Below are 17,731 nucleotides of genomic sequence, written 5' to 3' on the forward strand. Positions count from 1 at the left end.
GGATCCGGGACCGTCAACCAGGAAATTTACGTAAAAGAGTGTCTTCAAAAGCGTTTGCTGCCTTTCCTGAAGAAATTTGACATGTTTGTGCTGTTTTGGTCGAAAAAAGGCCATGAAGTGGTATGCCGCTGACAACATTCAGCGTGATGCAGAGTGGAAACGTGTCTGCATTATTGCAGATGTACGGCCGAGAGAACTACATCCTCCCCCCTCATGAAGACCCTTGCAATGGATTCGGACTATGAACATGGAACATCTATTGGAAACCGACTCCATTTGGTGAAGGTGTAACGTTGAACCGTGCCGACGTACCTGGAAGGCTGGCGGGTCGTTAAGTCACGCCAGCCCCAAACGGTTGCCTGTGGGCCACCAGGACACACCCCACAGTATTCCAGTCCTTGCTGCGCTAAGCAGGTCACTGGCGCAGTGGACCGTTTATTTACCTCGCGACTCGTGGGATCAAATATGAACTCTAACTTAAAAAATAAAACGCGGAAGGTAACTCGCCGAGCCGGTGAGGACGCTGGCAGATATTGGGGAGGGAGAAGACCCCTTCGTCGAAGTTCAGCAGGAAGTCGAGGAACTCTTAAGCTCCCCGGAGCTTCAGGACCCTGAGACTCCTGCTGAGCTAGTGGTGGCAATGGCGGGTATGCATTGCGGGTATGTATGGATTGTGTTAGAAAGAAGTCTAACATCCACAAGGAAGTGCGGGAGAAACTCGCCAACGTGATGGCGATATTCGTCAAGGCGAACAGAGCGGTGGTGAGCCTGCCCACCGGAGTGCCGGAAGAAGGCACGTGAGGATGTGGTGACTCCTCTGCGGGCGGATACAATTCGGTGAAGGGGAGTTTGCCGAAAATGGCAAGCGGAAAAGAGGGTCTCCAGGAGAGTAGAGACCAGGATCCCTGAAAAAACGTGCCCGGGATCCTAAGGTCCGGCAGGATGCGGGCGTAAAAAAGGATGAAGGGGAAGGCCAAGTTCCCGAAGTGCAAACTGGGTGGCAGACGGTTGAGCGCAAAAGGAAAAAGGCCACGAAGGTCAGCCAAACCCAAGTCCAAGCCCAAACCCAACCGGGTCAGGGACAAGGGGGAGGCGTTGGTGGTGAAGACTTCGGAAGGCTCCTTCGCTGATGTCCTTCGTCAGTTAAGGACGAGCGATAGGCTGGTGGGCATAAGAGGGGAGGTCAGGAAACGTTCCAGCGAGATGATCCTCGAACTCCGAAGTGGCTCGACGGTAAAAAGCGTAGAGTATAGTGCGCTTACCCAGGAGATAGTTGGCGAAGTTGCGGAAATCCGAGCCCTTTGCATCACAGTTAACGTCAGGGTACCCTCGACGAAATAGCCACGGATGTTGAGTTTAAGGATGCGCTGAGAGATCTGTGTCAGATCGGAACGGACCAGATTTCGGTCAGGATACGGGAAGGTCCTCCGAAATCCGGGGCACAGGTGACTTTCGTGAAACTTCCGGTTGTGGCAGCAAACGCAGTACTCAAGTGTTTTTTTATTAGTTGATCACCCAGGTGGTAAATCCTTTTTACGGATTGCATTCCAAGGCACGGTGAGCGACCGAGTCCCCCCAGTATGCTTCTCTGAGCCCATGGGTGCAATTGGACGACTCATGATACTAACTACCAATCTCGAGTCGTTAAAAAAAAATTAAAGTAATCTGGGTGGAATGCTTTTCAAACTAAATTCTTCCTTGGATTTTGCAAAAATGGATGACATGATGCAAAGAAACAAACAAGTTTATTTCTAAAACAAGACAGTAAGTTTTTAAAATATAAATCTATCACGCTACAATTCAAAAGGTTAGTTAAAAAATTGGTTCCCAATATTTAAGGAAAGTCAGTCAACAATTTTCACCCTCGTGACGATAGGTTTCCAACAGAGGAGCTGCGTAATCTGCGGCAAATCCTTGATGACGCTGTGGCGTTCTTCCAGTTCCTCTTTGAGCCAGTCACAGCTGAGTGGATTTCCTACCAGGATGACTTCCTCCAGTTTCACCCACCGGAAGGGGCCATCATATCGTCTCAGATTGTTAAAGCTCAAATGGAAACGCTGCAGCTCCGGAAGATCCAACAGATCAGAAATAGCATGCACGTTGGAAATGAGATTATGATGTAAATCCAGTTCTTGTAATCTGGAAAATCTCATCGGAATAGATGCTGTCAGTTTGAATATCCTATTCTTATGAAGATCAAGATTAATAAGACGATCCAATCCGTAGAAATCATCGAAATTTACTGCTTCAATCATGTTTTTGTACGCATATAAGCCCTCCAAATTTCGAAACCGATTAATGTCACTAGGAATGCTCTTAAGTCTACCAAAACTGAGCATTAGTTCCTTCAGCTTCGGTAGCGACCAATCGCGGAAGCTGATCTGCTCTAGGCAACAAATGGTTAAAACTTCCAGATTTTCCATTGTGATGTGGTTCGCTATTTGTAGAATCATCTGGGTCCTTACCACAAACACCCTTTCCAAACTCTTCAAGCCATTGAAATCGCTCAAATTTACCATGAGGTTTCCAAGATCCGTGAGCCTTAGAGTATGCATATTTGTCAGCTTATGAAATCCAATTGGCCATCGCAGCAGAGAAGAATTTCGCAACGAGAAACTTTCGAGAGCAAATTCGTTTCCATCCGATAGGACCAGCTCGAATGGCCGGCAGTCTTGCATATCTAGCTTAGTCACTTTTGCGGGTAGATAGACTCGATTAATGGTACTTTTCATGATTAAGAACTCCGTATACTTGATGGCCAAATAATTGAACATAGCTCGAGTTGCTTGAGGTGCCTGAACGATTAGCCATAGCGTTGTGCATTCTTCGGCCGTTGAATTCGATATCCATCGAAAGCATGGATCCCAGCGCTGAATCATTGGTATGCAACAGCCAGCCTCTTGAATGACGAGCTCAATGAGGAACAAAATTAATTTCATTTTGATAAATTTTCACCCAACAGAAATTTCACTGAATTGAATCCAATTGACCAAATTCACACAAATTTTGCTGACCTTACTTGGTAACATTCGGTTGCACCTTTGATTTGCACTCTAGAAGCCATTCCAAAAACCATCCATTTTCTAACAAATCAAATCAACATTAAGCTAAAAACAGTTGATTCCGCAGGATGCATTCAATTTAGGAAGTAGTTTGCGATTTTTTTACTATTTTAACTCACTGCCAATTTTTTGTGATTCCTGCTTTCTTTTACCATCACTGACTTTCAACATATAACAGCTTCAGACTAACATTTAGATACCTGAATTCAGCCATACCAATGTCAAAAATAAAAACCTAACGTTAAAATATTGTAGATTGGCCCAAAAAAATGAAATTTTAATACAGCTGGCAAATGGCTAAAAATATATAAAAAAGTTGGCGAAAATCAACTTTATAGATCTTTTTGAAAAAAGAAACAAATAGCGGATTTTTATGGAATGTTCAAGAATTGGTATGGAGAATAAATCTCAAATCGTTTTAAACCTCAATTCATCCATTTGGTGTGTTTAGCTGCTAACTGCAAAAAAAACCTCTTATAACATGTGAGTGATTTAAAGGCAATTAAAAGACATATTTTTCTACTTGGGTTTCGCTAGGGTGGTACAAAAATAATTTGTTCCAAATAACAAAATTTGGAACAAAATTATGAAGGTTTGTTAGTATTTGTAAAATTCGCGCTTCCACACCTTACAGTATTCATGGTAAGCTTCAAAGATGAAAATGGATGATTAAAATGCAAAAACATATAATCTTTATATTTTGAATTGGCATTTCAGTCAAAAGGATGCAAATACACAAGTTTTTTTTCGATGCTATTGTATACCCAGCAAACATGAAATCGTATTAAAAATGATAACTCAAGTCATTAAAAACGTTATTGAAATCGTAATTCCAACTAACGCAAGTAAAAGGTCGTAAAAATCGTCACTCGAACTCGGAATAAATGGTTTAAATTGGATATGACAAAAAGGCCGCCATGTTTGTAGATTTTGAAGACGATTTCGTTCCATTTTTTCTCCCGCGTGGGACAAGTGAGAGAACAGCTTTGATGTTCTCTCTGCGACCAGCAGTGCAACCAGATTGATAGAAATTAGATGGTGTATTTGCAAGAAATGCCCAATGACAGAAGCAGCAAATATTGTCGCTGGCAACGGTTCGCATGCGCTGAGAGAAAAAACTTGTACTCTCTTTCATTCTTACAATGTACACTGAGGTTTTTTTTTACGCGGTTTTTTTTTACGCGGATTTTCGAATTAACGCGGTTTTTCAGAGAAAATATTCTAAGACTTTTTCAAAGGAAAACACTTAGAATCTTTTTGTAGTTGGGAAAATCTTAGCTCTGAGACTAAGAACGTGATACATGAGATCTGTGACCTGAGACCTGAGACTTGATACCTGAGACCTGAGACCTGAGACATGAGACCTGAGATTTGAGACCTGAGACTCGAGATCTGAGACACGAGACATGAGACATGAGACCTGAGACATGAGACCTGAGACCTGAGACATGCGACATGAGACCTGAGACATGAGACATGAGACATAAGACCTAAGACATGAGCCATGAGACATGAGACATGAGACCTGAGACATGAGACATGAGACATGAGACCTGAGACCTGAGACATGAGACATGAGACCTGAGACCTGAAACCTGAGACATGAGACATGATACCTGAGACATGAGACCTGAGACATGAGACCTGAGACCTGAGACATGAGACCTGAGACATGAGACATGAAACATGAGACCTGAGATCTGAGACATGGAACATGAAACCTGAGACATGAGACCTGAGACATGGAATATGAGACCTGAGACATTAGACATAAGACGATCTGAATTCCACACTGTCAAATAAGCCTCACTATATTCTACTATTCTATTAATCTAATTGATTTTTTATCTTAAAAATAAACTATCATTGTACGCAAATTTTTAAATAATCATGATTCTTACGCGTTTTTTTAGTAATGTGCTTTTTTGCGCGAATTTTTTCATTAAAATGGATTTTTTACGTGGATTTTCGAATTAACGAGGTTTTTTTTTACGCGGATTTTCGAATTAACGCGGTTTTTTTTACGCGGATTTTCGAATTAACGCGGTTTTTTTACGCGGATTTTCGAATTAACGCGGTTTTTTTTTACGCGGTTTTTTTTACGCGGGACGAAATACCGCGTAAAAAAAAACCTCAGTGTATGTATATTGCCTCCACTTTAATAGGTAAATGCTGTTTTTTCGAGTTTCATCCGATCATTATTTTTAATGTATATGAAACGTATAAGAAAGTTGTTGAGAAATATACCTACAAAAATGTTTGCTGGGTAAGATTATTGTGCAAACTTAAGCTTTAAGCTCTCACTGAAGGCTCACAAGTTGACTGGCTGCCGCTCATGACACGACAACTCAGCCGTGTGGTGTGTGCGCGTAGTAAGGACGATAGAGGGAGAATAAAGACTCTGAAAGGTCTACTGACCAAGAGAGTGTCGCGCTCGCTCGTTGGCTACACATCTCCCCTCCACAGAAAAAAGTTAAGACATAAGCATTCTATTGCTTCGTGTTCAAGCTTTCTGAAAATCTCTCTACTTCTTGTTATTTAAGCCTATAGATTTACTTCCTTTTGTCCAAACGTATTGGAACAAAAGATTACTCGAACCTCTATCATTGGAATTGGAATGGTGCTTTGAGCCATACATGAAAAGTGGTCATGTAATACCTCGCTAGGCACCCAGAAGTGGTGTCAATTGAATTTATTGTTTATCAATGCCAAAAGACATACCCCTGTTAAACAGCTAATAACTTTTTTGTCTGAAAAGATACGAAGTTATGACATTCGACAAAGTTGTTCAACGAAAATTTCCTTTCAAGAATTTATAAACTGGCACAAAAACCATTAGCAAACTCGGTTCCACAGAAGAAACAAAATTTTGTTGATTTTTCAGAACAAAATATTAAATTTTCCCATACAAACATTTAAGTTCAAAATTACTCATGTAAACGTTACACAGCAAAAAAAAAAATGTAACGATGGAAGATGTAATTTCTGGAGACGTTGTAGTATTAGGGATTTCTGTTGAAATAATACATCTAAACGATGTACACAATGTGAATACGTCGTGTGGTGTAATATCACAACTTTCTGAGTGATATCGCATCAAGTAGTCAATGTTTTCTTCAATTGACGTTCAAATTTCTTTCATTTCAAAAAGTTAAAAACGGATTACGGACCTCAGCTATATTTGTTTGGCGTGTAAGTACTACCAAAATCAAATAAAAATGTAAGCAAACTGTGATATTCTTTATTTGCTGTCCTTGTTGCTTGCTTGCCTGTCCTTTCTAGACTGGCTCTTGCTCTTGAGAGATCCCAATATTTATACTCTCGTTTACCTTGCTCTCGCCGCTCATGGAATGCTATGACGTGGGATAATCTATCCATCAGGACACCACACAAACCTGTAGCTTTGAATATAATTTCCTAATTTTTCATTTTTAGGAAATTTGGCCCATTTTGCATCAGCGGTACAATAAATATCAAATGGTTTCAAACAGCCGGATACATGCTGACTATGTAATATTAAGTAACATTTGCGACTCAAGTTATGTGCAGGTATTTGATGTAATTTCACAATACATTTTTTGCTGTGAAAAATTCTGCAAAAAATCATGGATGAGTGTTGGACCAAAACGAAGCTTTTAAGACCCTAGGGTAACAAAAATTATAACATGACCCCAAATCGACTCAGTCTATTGCAGTACATCTTTGGCGATTTTTGAATGAATAATTTTGTTTTCCCATACAAATTTCCATACATAATTAAAACTTGTTGCGCTAAATCAGGACTTGATGAATCGCTTCCAAATGCTATTTCTGGCAGCAAAAACAGCCAAAAAAAGTTATGGGAGGTGTAAAAATTTAAGAATTTGAAATTTCCATACAAAACTTGCAGCGGTCTAATATGCAATGAGCGAAATAAGAATAGTACCACTATGTGTTTTGCTTGTAAAAATATGAATGATTATAAATCACCATTATTTTCTTCTACAATTTGTTTTGAATTGTTTAACGGATAAATCAAGCATAAGTTTACTTTTTTTTGACGTAGCAATTGGAGTTGAAGATCAAAAATATGAAGAAAAAAAATGGTGCGAAATAAGAATAGAAGAAGAGTACCACTTGTGTTTTTCAACGAAAGCAAGATTATTTTTAAAAATTGACTGTGTAAAAGTGAATGGTAATGCTTCTACGAATTATTTGAATGAATAACTGCATTTTTAGGAGTTTTATAGAATTTCAAAGGTTTTTAACGGGGGTTTTGAGAGATGCTTTTCTAGAACTAAGGAATTTTATATTTGATATACCCAACTGCTTACTTTTTTCATTAAAATAACGTGAAATGGTAAAACAAACATTCTGGGTCGTTTGAAACTCACTCGCGACGACTCGATGATGTTTACTCCGCGGCGATTAATGTAGATGGCGCAAGTGAGAGAGAACGTCAATTCGCTATTGTTCTAAGAATCGACGAAGAGTGAATTTGTAGTGTTCACTGGAATATATGCCAGGTGAACAGTTAGGAAATCATAAGACAAGTGTTGCCACTATAACGGATGGATAATCCGACATTTCAATCACTACTGTAACCTTTAATTAACCTGTAATTTGATTATATGACTTGACGAGAATAAAGATAATTGTTATCAGTTTTCCGATACAAAATAGTATTACGGCATTTTGATATAACAACAGATTATGGGCCCAGTGGTTAACTGGCTGTAGCTCTGTACATACTTAGTTTTCTATATCTACTGATATTTTTGGACTGCGATGTCGAACCCGAAGTTCGAAGGGTGCATCGCAGTAGGCGGAGCTGGTGGTCAATCAGCTGTTGGTGGTCAACTAACCTTCGGAGGCCAACAGCAACCTCAGGCTGAGGTTTGGCTTTGGCGCAACCGCACACGGCAGCCGGGCTCTCGAAGGAACTGCTGTTTGACGGTAGAGCGGAGATATTCGAAGCCTAGAAGATGTGCCTCGAGAGACGTTTGGCCAGGCTAAAGCTCCTCCACACCCTGGTTCGGGTTCCGACGGAGGACTCGCCGCCGTTGGAAGATGCTGAGGAGGAAGCCGCCAGAGCCCTGTTAGGTTCCAGAGGCGGATGGAACAAGAAGTAGCTGCGATGGACGAGCTAGTGATGGCCATCAACAACGATGTCCTGAACAAAATTGTTGGGGTCAATTTTGTCAAGGACGCCTTGGACATCCTCTGCGAAGGCGCTGAAGCTGAAGGCGGCCAAGAAGAACGGTTCCAGGCGTTACAAAAGCAGCGCTCACGCATTGTTGGCCGGCGTGAAGCGCAAGCAGTCAGAAGAGGCGTGCGTCCGGGTGGTTAGCACTTTTGGTCCCCTAAGTGCAGCTGCCGAACGTGAAGCAGCGGTGGTGCGGCGCGTCGTCACCATTCCTGGCGAGGCAGCTAGTACAGATCGCAAGCAGCTGGGAGCTACGGTCGCAGGCGTGGCAGCCCCGTATTCGAGTACAACTTCGAAGGTCGCACCTCCGCAGGCTAGCAGAATTCTCAAGTTGGCTCCTCCTCAGGTTGACGGTACCCGGAAGTAGGCCGTCAGTCAGACAAAGGTTGTCACCAAGGCCTCTACGAAAGGCAAGAGGCGTGTTCGCTCCTTGGTGGATTCCGGAGCGACTCACCACATGGTCTGTGACGAGAAATTAGTGAGGACATCTAGAAGCTGGCCAAACCGATCGAACTGTCCACAGCCAAAACTGGTGAGTCGATGAGGGCTTAGTTCGTGAGCTGTCCGATATAAGTGTGTGCAGAAGTTTTGTATACCGTAGATACAGTTAAAAGACACCTGGAGACCGTAAGTGTCAGAAAACGGTATGGTGGGGGATGCCGACATACTGTGGTGACACAGGCCATGGCGAAGATCGTCAAGAAGCGCCTTAAGAGAAATCTTCATCGTAGTGTCATTAAATTGGCAGAGGATCTCAACATATCGGATCGAAGACTCCGTCGGATCCTGAAAGATAAAATTCAGACCAAGCCCTACAAGATCCAAAAGGTTCAAGACCTTACGGTGAAGCAGTAACATGAACGGGTAAAAAGAGCGAAGGCGCTGCTGAAGAGGGCCGCGGAAGGAAGGTTGAAGAATATCGTTTCTACCGTCGCGAAACTCTTCACCGTACAGCAGTTCGCGAATAAGCAGAACGACAGAGTTCGGTTGCCAGACAGATCACGAAGCCATGCCAACTTGTTGACGGCCACCCGACGACAGAAACCAGCATCGGTGATGGTTTGGGCCGGAATTACTCGTGATGGCCGGACTCCGCTGGTTTTTGTCCCTGAAGGAGTGAAGATCAAACAAAATACATATCGGGAACTAGTTCTACAGGATGTCGTCAAAACGTGGGCACGTCAACATTTTGGTTCCAGGGATTGGGTTTTCCAACAGGACTCGGTGCTGGCTCATTAAGCGAAGAAAACCCAACCTTGGATTGCGCAACATTTTCTAGGGTTCATTTCGAGCTCCTAGTGGCCGGCGAATTCGCCAGACCTGAACTCTATGGACTTCGCTGTTTGGAGTATGTTGGAGTCCGAAGTCTGCTCTAAGAAACATGAAGGTGTGGAGGTCCTGAAGCGACATCTGGTGAAATAAAATAAGATAAAATTGTATAATGTTCTTATTATTCCTGTACTAGAGACAAATCTCCTTTTGCTTAGAAAGGCTACCGCTAAGGGAAAAAGGGATACTTTTTCTGATGGTAAATTCACAATTACAGACTTCGTGGAGGTCATTGCTCAAGGGACAGTAATTTATGGTTTGTATTCCCTGGAATGTGTTTCGGATATTCAAAACTCAAAGGCTTTGCTTGGAAAGAACCGGTTAGGTTTTTATACATGGCACAGAAGACTTGGCCCTCTAAGTAATTCTGGCGTGACCACACTTATGACACAGAAGATGGTAGAAGGAGTAGATTTTTGCATCGAGACTTCCAACAAAAACGAACTTTGCGAAAGCTGTTTAGCTGGAAAACAGTCAAGCAAAAAGTTCAAGAGTTTGCAAATACCAAGGTCAAGTAGGCCACTCGAATAAGTGCACTCTGACGTTTGCGGATACATGGAAGAAACCACGTTTGAATGTCATCGATATTTCGTGACATTCACGGATGACTACTCACATTTTACAGTAATCTACCTAATGAACCGCAAGAGCGAGGTTTTCAAGATGTTTAAGGAGTTTGAAGCGATGGCAATGGCGCATTTTAATCAAAAGTTGGCTAAACTTAGATGCGATAATGACCGTGAGTACGTTGGACTAGATTTTCAAGAATTTTGCAAGGCAAAAGGCGCCCAATTGGTTCTAACAGTACGGTTAACTCCTTAGCAGATTGGTGTGAGCGAAAGAATCAACAGAACGTTGATGGAGAAAGTACGAGCAATGCTCCACGAATGCAATCTTCCGAAATCGTTATGGGGAGAAGCTGTGTTCTGCGCTGCTTATCTCACAAATCGATCGCCCACACGAGCTAGAGCTAGGATAACAAGACGCCATTCGAAATGTGGTATGGCAAGAAGCCTGACTTGAGCAATCTACGCATTTTTGGCTGCAATGCATATGCTCTACTACCTAAAGAGAAGAGGCAGAAATTGGATCCAAAGACAAAGAAACTAATCTTTGCGGGTTACGCAAACAACGGCTACAGGTTATAAAACAAGTCCTCGCGTACAGTAGAGATACACCGTAGCGTAGTCTTTGATGATCCAGAATTGCTAGATCGTCGAAATGATCTTCTTCATTCTACCATTTTGCAACCAGCAAGCCAAAATACGCCAGCAATAGAATCCGAACCTCCAGCAAAAAGTTCAGAAGCGTTTGACATCTTCGTAGGTAACGAAGATGAGCATCTCGTGGGTAACGAGAATGTTGAAGACGTGCCCGAAGTCATCGTGGTAGACGATGAAGATTCAACTGAAGAACATCACGTGGGTAACGTAGATGAATCTGATTATGATAGCGCACAAGATCTTGACAGTCACACTGACGGCGAAGGGGAGGTTGAGTCACAACCGATTCCCGTTTTATAGTTCGCCGATCAGATGTAGTACGCGCGATAGAAGGGCGCCAGAATTTTACACTGCCAAGATAGCAACAGACAATAGCGATGTTCCACAAACTGTCGACCAGTTGAAGACGAGGGATGACTGGAAAAATTGTAAAATTGCCATCAGCGAAGAATTGAGAGCCCTAAACGAAAATTAGACCTGGAATACGGTCGAACGATTACCCGAAGAACGAAAATCGATCTCATCGAAATGAGTATTTTCGATTGAAGAAGACGGAAGATACAAAGCAGGATTAGTAGCGAAAGGTTGCTCACAGCGACCTGGTTATGACTACGATGAAACGTTTGCGCCCGTTGTCAAAATGGAGAGCGTTCGTACAACCTTGTCCTTAGCTAACCAGTCTAGTTCAACCATTCACCAGATTCGCAAACAATGTCGATGACAGAAAGTCTATTTCTGGTCATGCTTTCAAGGTATTTGGTAATCTGGTTTCGTGGTCAACGAAACGTCAACAGACGGTCAGTAGTCTGTCATCTACAGAAGCTGAACTCTTTTCACTCTCAATGGCAACCAAGGAAGGAATGTGGTTAACAAACCTCCTTGGCGAGCTAGGTGTGGCTAACACCGACTCTTTTCTAATTATGGAAGACAACATCCCTTGTATTCAATTCACAGAAGAACCTAGGAGTCATCAACGGATGAAGCATTTGGACCTGAAATATATGTTCATTCGAGAGCTGATTAAGCTTCGGAAGGTCCACATCAAACACAACCGTTCGGAGGACCAACCGATGCATTCACCAAGGGGCTTCCCAAGGCACAGCATCACAAGCTGTTCGAGTTACTGAACGTGCGAATTGAGGGGAGGAGTTGAAACTCACTCGCGACGACCCGATGATGTTTACTCCGCGCCGATTAATGTATACTGACGAACCGCGTGGAAATTGTAAACAATAGCAGAGAGGCGCAAGTGAGAGAGAACGTCAATTCGCTATTGTTCTAAGAATCGACGAAGAGTGAATTTGTAGTGTTCACTGGAATAGATGCCAGGTGAACCGTTAGGAAATCATAAAAGAAGTGTTGCCACTATAACGGATAGATAATCCGACATTTCAATCACTACTGTTACTTTACTTGATTATATGACTTGACGAGAATAAAGATGATTGTTATTAGTTTTCCGATACATAATAGTATTTCGGCATTTTCATATCACAAAAATTTTGAATAATTATATTGAGACTTAATTTGGATTTAACTGCAAGATAGTGCTGCCATCTACGACGAGAAACTGGAAAAAGTGTGGTTTACTGAAAAAAATCTAAGTTTTTGAATTTTAAACTGTTTTTTTTTTATTTAAAATAAACTCAGAATGTTTGTTTTATTATTTCACGTCATTTTAATGAATAAAGTAAGCAGATTGGTAAAGAATTACAGCTCAAATATCAAATTCCTTAGTTTTAGAAGAGTATCTCTTAAAACCTTCTTTTCAAACCACTGGAAAACTATGGAATTGGTCATTAAAAACCCTTTTCACCTTCCAGTGAGGGATAAGAGAGGGGAAAAGGAATTTGATCCTTTGATTTGTACCTAAAATAAATAAATAAATAAATGAATAGGAGTAGAATAATTTAGCTAATAGGCACCTGTTTCTTAAGTAATGCATTTTCCATGCCAATTTTTAGAGTGTTATCTTTCATATTTGATATGAATTCTTCTTTGACTTCAAATCATTCGAATACCACACATGTTAAAGAGACACAGCCAGCAATGAATAAATTTATGATCAGTATTTCTCGATCCAAAATGCAAAAAAGGAGCCCCTCAGTTCAGATTTTCTCTATATTTATTTTCTCCCCTCGAATCACCTTCCTTCTTCAACGTTCAGCAGGTTTTACCTACCTCGGCACACATGTCCAGATGAAATTTCCGGCGGAACGGCCCGAAAAGCCATAAATGAAAATGCCCGTTCGGACAAAGAACGAACCCTGCATCGAGAGCTGGTAAAAAGCAACAAAATGCTGCTACTATGGGAGCGTCACTTGTGGGATTTTTGCAGAACCGAGCACAAAAAAAAATTACCTTCTTCTGCAAAACTAGCAGGAATGCATAAAAGTATGACGACAGTTGTCGACTGAAGGAAAAAATCTGGAAGGATGAGAAATATAAATATATGAATGTCCAAGGATGGCACCTTTCAGGGATTGGGCAGAGGAATGAAAAAAGGACCCTCACGGTCAAATCGTATTGGGGGACTGAGAAGGTTTGGAGGTGGAAAAAACTAAATTTGCATAAAAATGTGTGTACAATATGTTTCCTTCACCTCAGCCCATGACGGGTGGTTTTTGTCCTACTCTGGTAAGGTATGAAATTTATTTTGATGATGCGGATTCGTTTTGGGATGATGTGGATAAAGAAAATAAAATACACGGATTAACAATGATGTTTGATAAGAGAATTGAAGGGCTACCGAGATCAAGGTAAATTGTTAAATCAAGTTTTTGTTTGCATCGATTTTTTTTATAAGTAAAGATAGTTTTAAGCATAGATTAAGGAATCAGTCTGAATGTTGTCAAAGATCGTGAACAATAAATAAGTGAATAAATAAAAAAAACATCATTCATCACATTTCAACTGCTTGGATATAAGAAAAAAGCATGATGGTGTTGCATACTTTCAGGGGTAAAAACATTACAAAAAAATCTTTAGTTATGATTTTGAAGATTTTGATAAACAAATATTTGGATCGAAGAAAACATCGAAAATTTAATCAAAATAAGATTAGATTAAATAAAAAAAAGGAATGAATACCGGTTCACGGTTTTGTGATTCTTGCCATAATTGCCATTCTTGCCTAGTTCAAGATTTTCTGACTCGATGTTTCCATAATTTCGTAGACAAATATTGTTTCTCAAGGTTTCAAATTTCGATCAATCCATATCTACACACATCGCTGGGAAAAGGTAGCCCCGTATTTCACCCGACATTCGATATGGTCCGACGTCTAACCAACTTTTTCCCATTCCAAACCAACATCTGAATCGGGTCATCGGTCCCCTCATATCTGTATGTTACGGTCCAGGAAAATGCAACATCAATATCTGTTCGAAATCTGACCATTATTATTCGCCACCGTTTCTTGCCTTTCCTCGTCGAGTTTTGCACCCCTCTCTGGAAAACTCAAACCGTGATGGCCCTTTTGCGGCTGTCATAATTTCACCGCATGCAAACATCAAACCTTTCGATTCGTGCTAGGAAAAAAACCCCGACGGTGAAAAATCATAACTTTTCCAAAGGCAGATACCCAGAAAGGGAAGCAAGGCAGGAAAAAATTTGCCTCTCAACGGTTTTTGGAAACCCTGGCCCAACCCAAGAAGAAAAACCAAATCAAAGGAAAGAGATAAAATCATTTCGTTCTGCTCTACCTTTCAAGGATTGTCCGGTCTGTCCTGTCCTAGGAATGACCATAAACATATCTCTACCTTTTGGGTTTGAGTCAAGTGTATTGGACCGTCATTTTTTGTTTGCCCTGGAAAAAGGATGAATCCCCCTTTTCCATACCCCTATTTTGTGTACCACAAGCATCGACTCATCCCAAAAAGCCAGGCGACACAGCCAGAAACATGCGAATATTACAATTTCAACATCTTTTAAAAATTATATTCAATTCACTGACCCTTCTGTTTTTTACGGCACTTGCTAACCCCCCCGGTCCTGTTCGGTCCAGTCGGATTGGGACGTTTGGAGAGATGATACTTCAACCCAAAAGGAAGGGAGTGTTCTTTTTATGGTTCCGATGTATGCAACTCACATAACAGGTTTCGTTCCAGTAGGTTGATGATACCTAGTCCAGCTTTGCCCGATGTTATTCTTTGATTCAACAAGACCTACACTCGGAACTAGAAAAATATTGAAAACAGAAGGTGATGATCCTTTTCTATTTTGCTTTTTTTTTCGAAAAAAACGAGGATTTTTTCATACTACACCTATGTACCACATTGCAAGATGAGTAAAATTTTTATACATGGTTTGGTTGAAGAGATTCCAACTCTCAAAAAAAAACAAATTGCAAGATGTAACTTCATGCAACTTTTATTTTACACTCAGCCCAGGATTTCACTCAGACACGTCTGTCACATACAAGAATAGATCAAAAACTGACTTGTGTTTTAGTTTACACTTTGTATCTTCTCTTCCAGTGTTGCCACATATCTATTTTTCAAATTCATCTAAGACTTTTTCAACTTAGACTTTATTGATAATATTTGTTTTATTTATTTTCATAACTTTAATTTTTAAATTTGTATATCCATCATCTTATAACCACATTCCTTGTCTACTCTAATCTTAAGTTAAATTTGTCATAATTTTAAGAATCGTTTTTTTTAATCCATTTTGAACTGTTATCTTTATTCCTCTCATACCTTATTTTATCACTACAATCCTTCTCACTTCCTTTGTCAATACAATCTTTAATACGACGAACTTAATTCGATTTCCACCGAAATCAAAACATTCCAAAACAATTGCAGCAGCAGTTCTAGAATCTGCGATTTCTGAGCAATCAATTTCATTTCCAGAATCAAAATCATTGAAAATCAACAGCCGCAGTTTTTACAATCTGCACTTTTCCTGCGAATTCATCTCGATCACCGAAGCCGAAACCATCAACAATCATAGAAGCTGCCATACAAATCTGTTCAGAGGCCGATTCAAAAACAAACAATCAGGAGCAGCAGACTTAAAAATTGCGCTTCCTAAGCTAGTCTGTCTTTTCCACCGGAAGGCCAAATAGAAGCAATCAGCAATCTGTTTTATTTGCCGGAGAAACAAACAATCAACAGCAGCAGCAGTTTGAAACATCTGTAAGACAATCCGCCTTTTCCACTGAAGGGCCAAATCAAAACAAATAATAGTAGCAGCCTTAAAAATCTTGCCTTTCTAAGCCAATCCCTCTTTTCCGCCGGAAAGCCAAATCAATGCAAACAATCAGCAGAAGCTGCCTTGAAAATCTTCACCTTTCCAGCCTTTCCGTTTTTTTACCTGAGGACCAACAATTATTTAAGCATCGTAATGGACTCAGACAATAGCAAAACGATGATAATTTGACTTTTGCACGAGAAATAGGGATGTTCGCTGCTTTCGCAGGGTCTTTAAATGTCTGAACTTGTATTGAAAATTAACAAACTCTGGAATTTTTTCTCTCGAGTTTTAAAAATAAAGGGTGATACGGTCAAAATTTGGTCAAGGGAAAACGCGTGTAAATCGGTGAAATCGATTATTTAAAAAATCAAATTAAATTTCTTTTTAAAGTTTAGTTAGTATAAAATTCAGAAAAAATATTTAGTTAGGCATCCGCTTTTCCAAATCCGAATTGCCGGGCCTTACGCTTAGGGATTTTGTACAGCCACCTTGTACACCTTCTTCGCCGCAAAAAGTCAGTTTGCCTTGAACTGCTGCTCGTCCTTAGCAGTTTTTTGGTCTTCTTTGGATTCCGCTTGACAATAGCCCAGTATTTCTCAATTGGGCGGAGCTCTAGCGTGTTGGGAGGGTTCTTGTCCTTGGGAACCACCTGCACGTTGTTGACGCCGTACCACTCCATGGTCTTTAAACCGTAATGGCAGATGCCAAATCCGGCCAAAACAGTACGGAACAACCGTGTTTCTTCAGGAAAGGCAGCAGACGTTTATTCAAACACTTTTTCACGTAAATTTCTTGGTTGACAGTCCCGGAAGCTATGAAAATGCTGCTTTTCGAGCCACAGGTACAGATGGCTTGCCAAACCAGATATTTCTTCGCGAGCTTTGACAGTTTCATGTGCTTGAAAATATCTGCGACCTTTTCCCTTCCTTTTGCCGTATAAAATTCCTGTCCCGGAAGCTGCTTGTAGTCGGTTTTGACGTAGGTTTCGTCGTCCATTACCATTAAAATCAAAATAGGATCAACATTTTTCAAATGCAAAATTGAAAGAAATACGTCAAGTTGATATTGACCAAATTTTGATTGTATCACCCTTTAGTTAGCTAGTGTAGAGCAAAAGTGGGACAATTCATGAGAGCTTTTCATCATTTTAAATTATCTTGACTCGATATTCGCCAACGTATTAAAATTTGTTGAAAACGCAGGTTTCAGTGGTGGAATAGAGTTATCTTTATTCATGTATCGTCTGTGAGGTCAGTAGAATACAACTATATTAATTAGCGATAGCTAATTTTCACTTTCAACTTCTCATATTCCCTAACCGGGAAAGTACTCATTTCTCAATGAGTATTCCGATACTTCTACTCATTTTCTGCCTGCCAACATTGCAGTGTAACTGCTAACCACAGTTTGAGTTGTTTGGCTTCACAGTGTGATGGTGTAAACATTTGTACCGTGTTTACCATCATCAGCTGTCATCAGCAATCATCGGTTCCATTGTTCGCAATTGCGAATTGCATGGAAATAGTGGGAACCAAAACAAACAATGTTTTGGTTTCGCTGGTAGAAAAGCAAATTTCCACTGCTGTTCACAAACGGATTTCATCTGTAACCATTTCAAAATCGTGAGTATCAACACCTCCCCTCAATTCGCAGATTGAGAATGCTGAACAGCTTCGCGTGCCTCGCCCTTGGTAACGCCTTCGTGAACGCATCAGCTGGCTGATCCTCAG

The 17,731-nt window shown here is 40.8% G+C and overlaps 1 protein-coding gene across 1 annotated transcript; it reads right to left on the bottom strand.

The window, feature by feature from the left end:
• Positions 1-1,844: 1,844 nt before the first annotated feature.
• Positions 1,845-2,879, bottom strand: LOC129759066 (leucine-rich repeat transmembrane neuronal protein 3-like). Its single transcript, XM_055756483.1, has one exon. It carries the CDS (start codon positions 2,877-2,879, stop codon positions 1,845-1,847), a length of 1,035 nt encoding a protein of 344 aa, XP_055612458.1.
• Between the last annotated feature and the right edge of the window lie 14,852 nt (positions 2,880-17,731).

The sequence above is a fragment of the Uranotaenia lowii genome, chromosome 1 (assembly GCF_029784155.1).
Source record: "Uranotaenia lowii strain MFRU-FL chromosome 1, ASM2978415v1, whole genome shotgun sequence".
Taxonomy (NCBI): Eukaryota; Metazoa; Arthropoda; class Insecta; order Diptera; family Culicidae; genus Uranotaenia; species Uranotaenia lowii.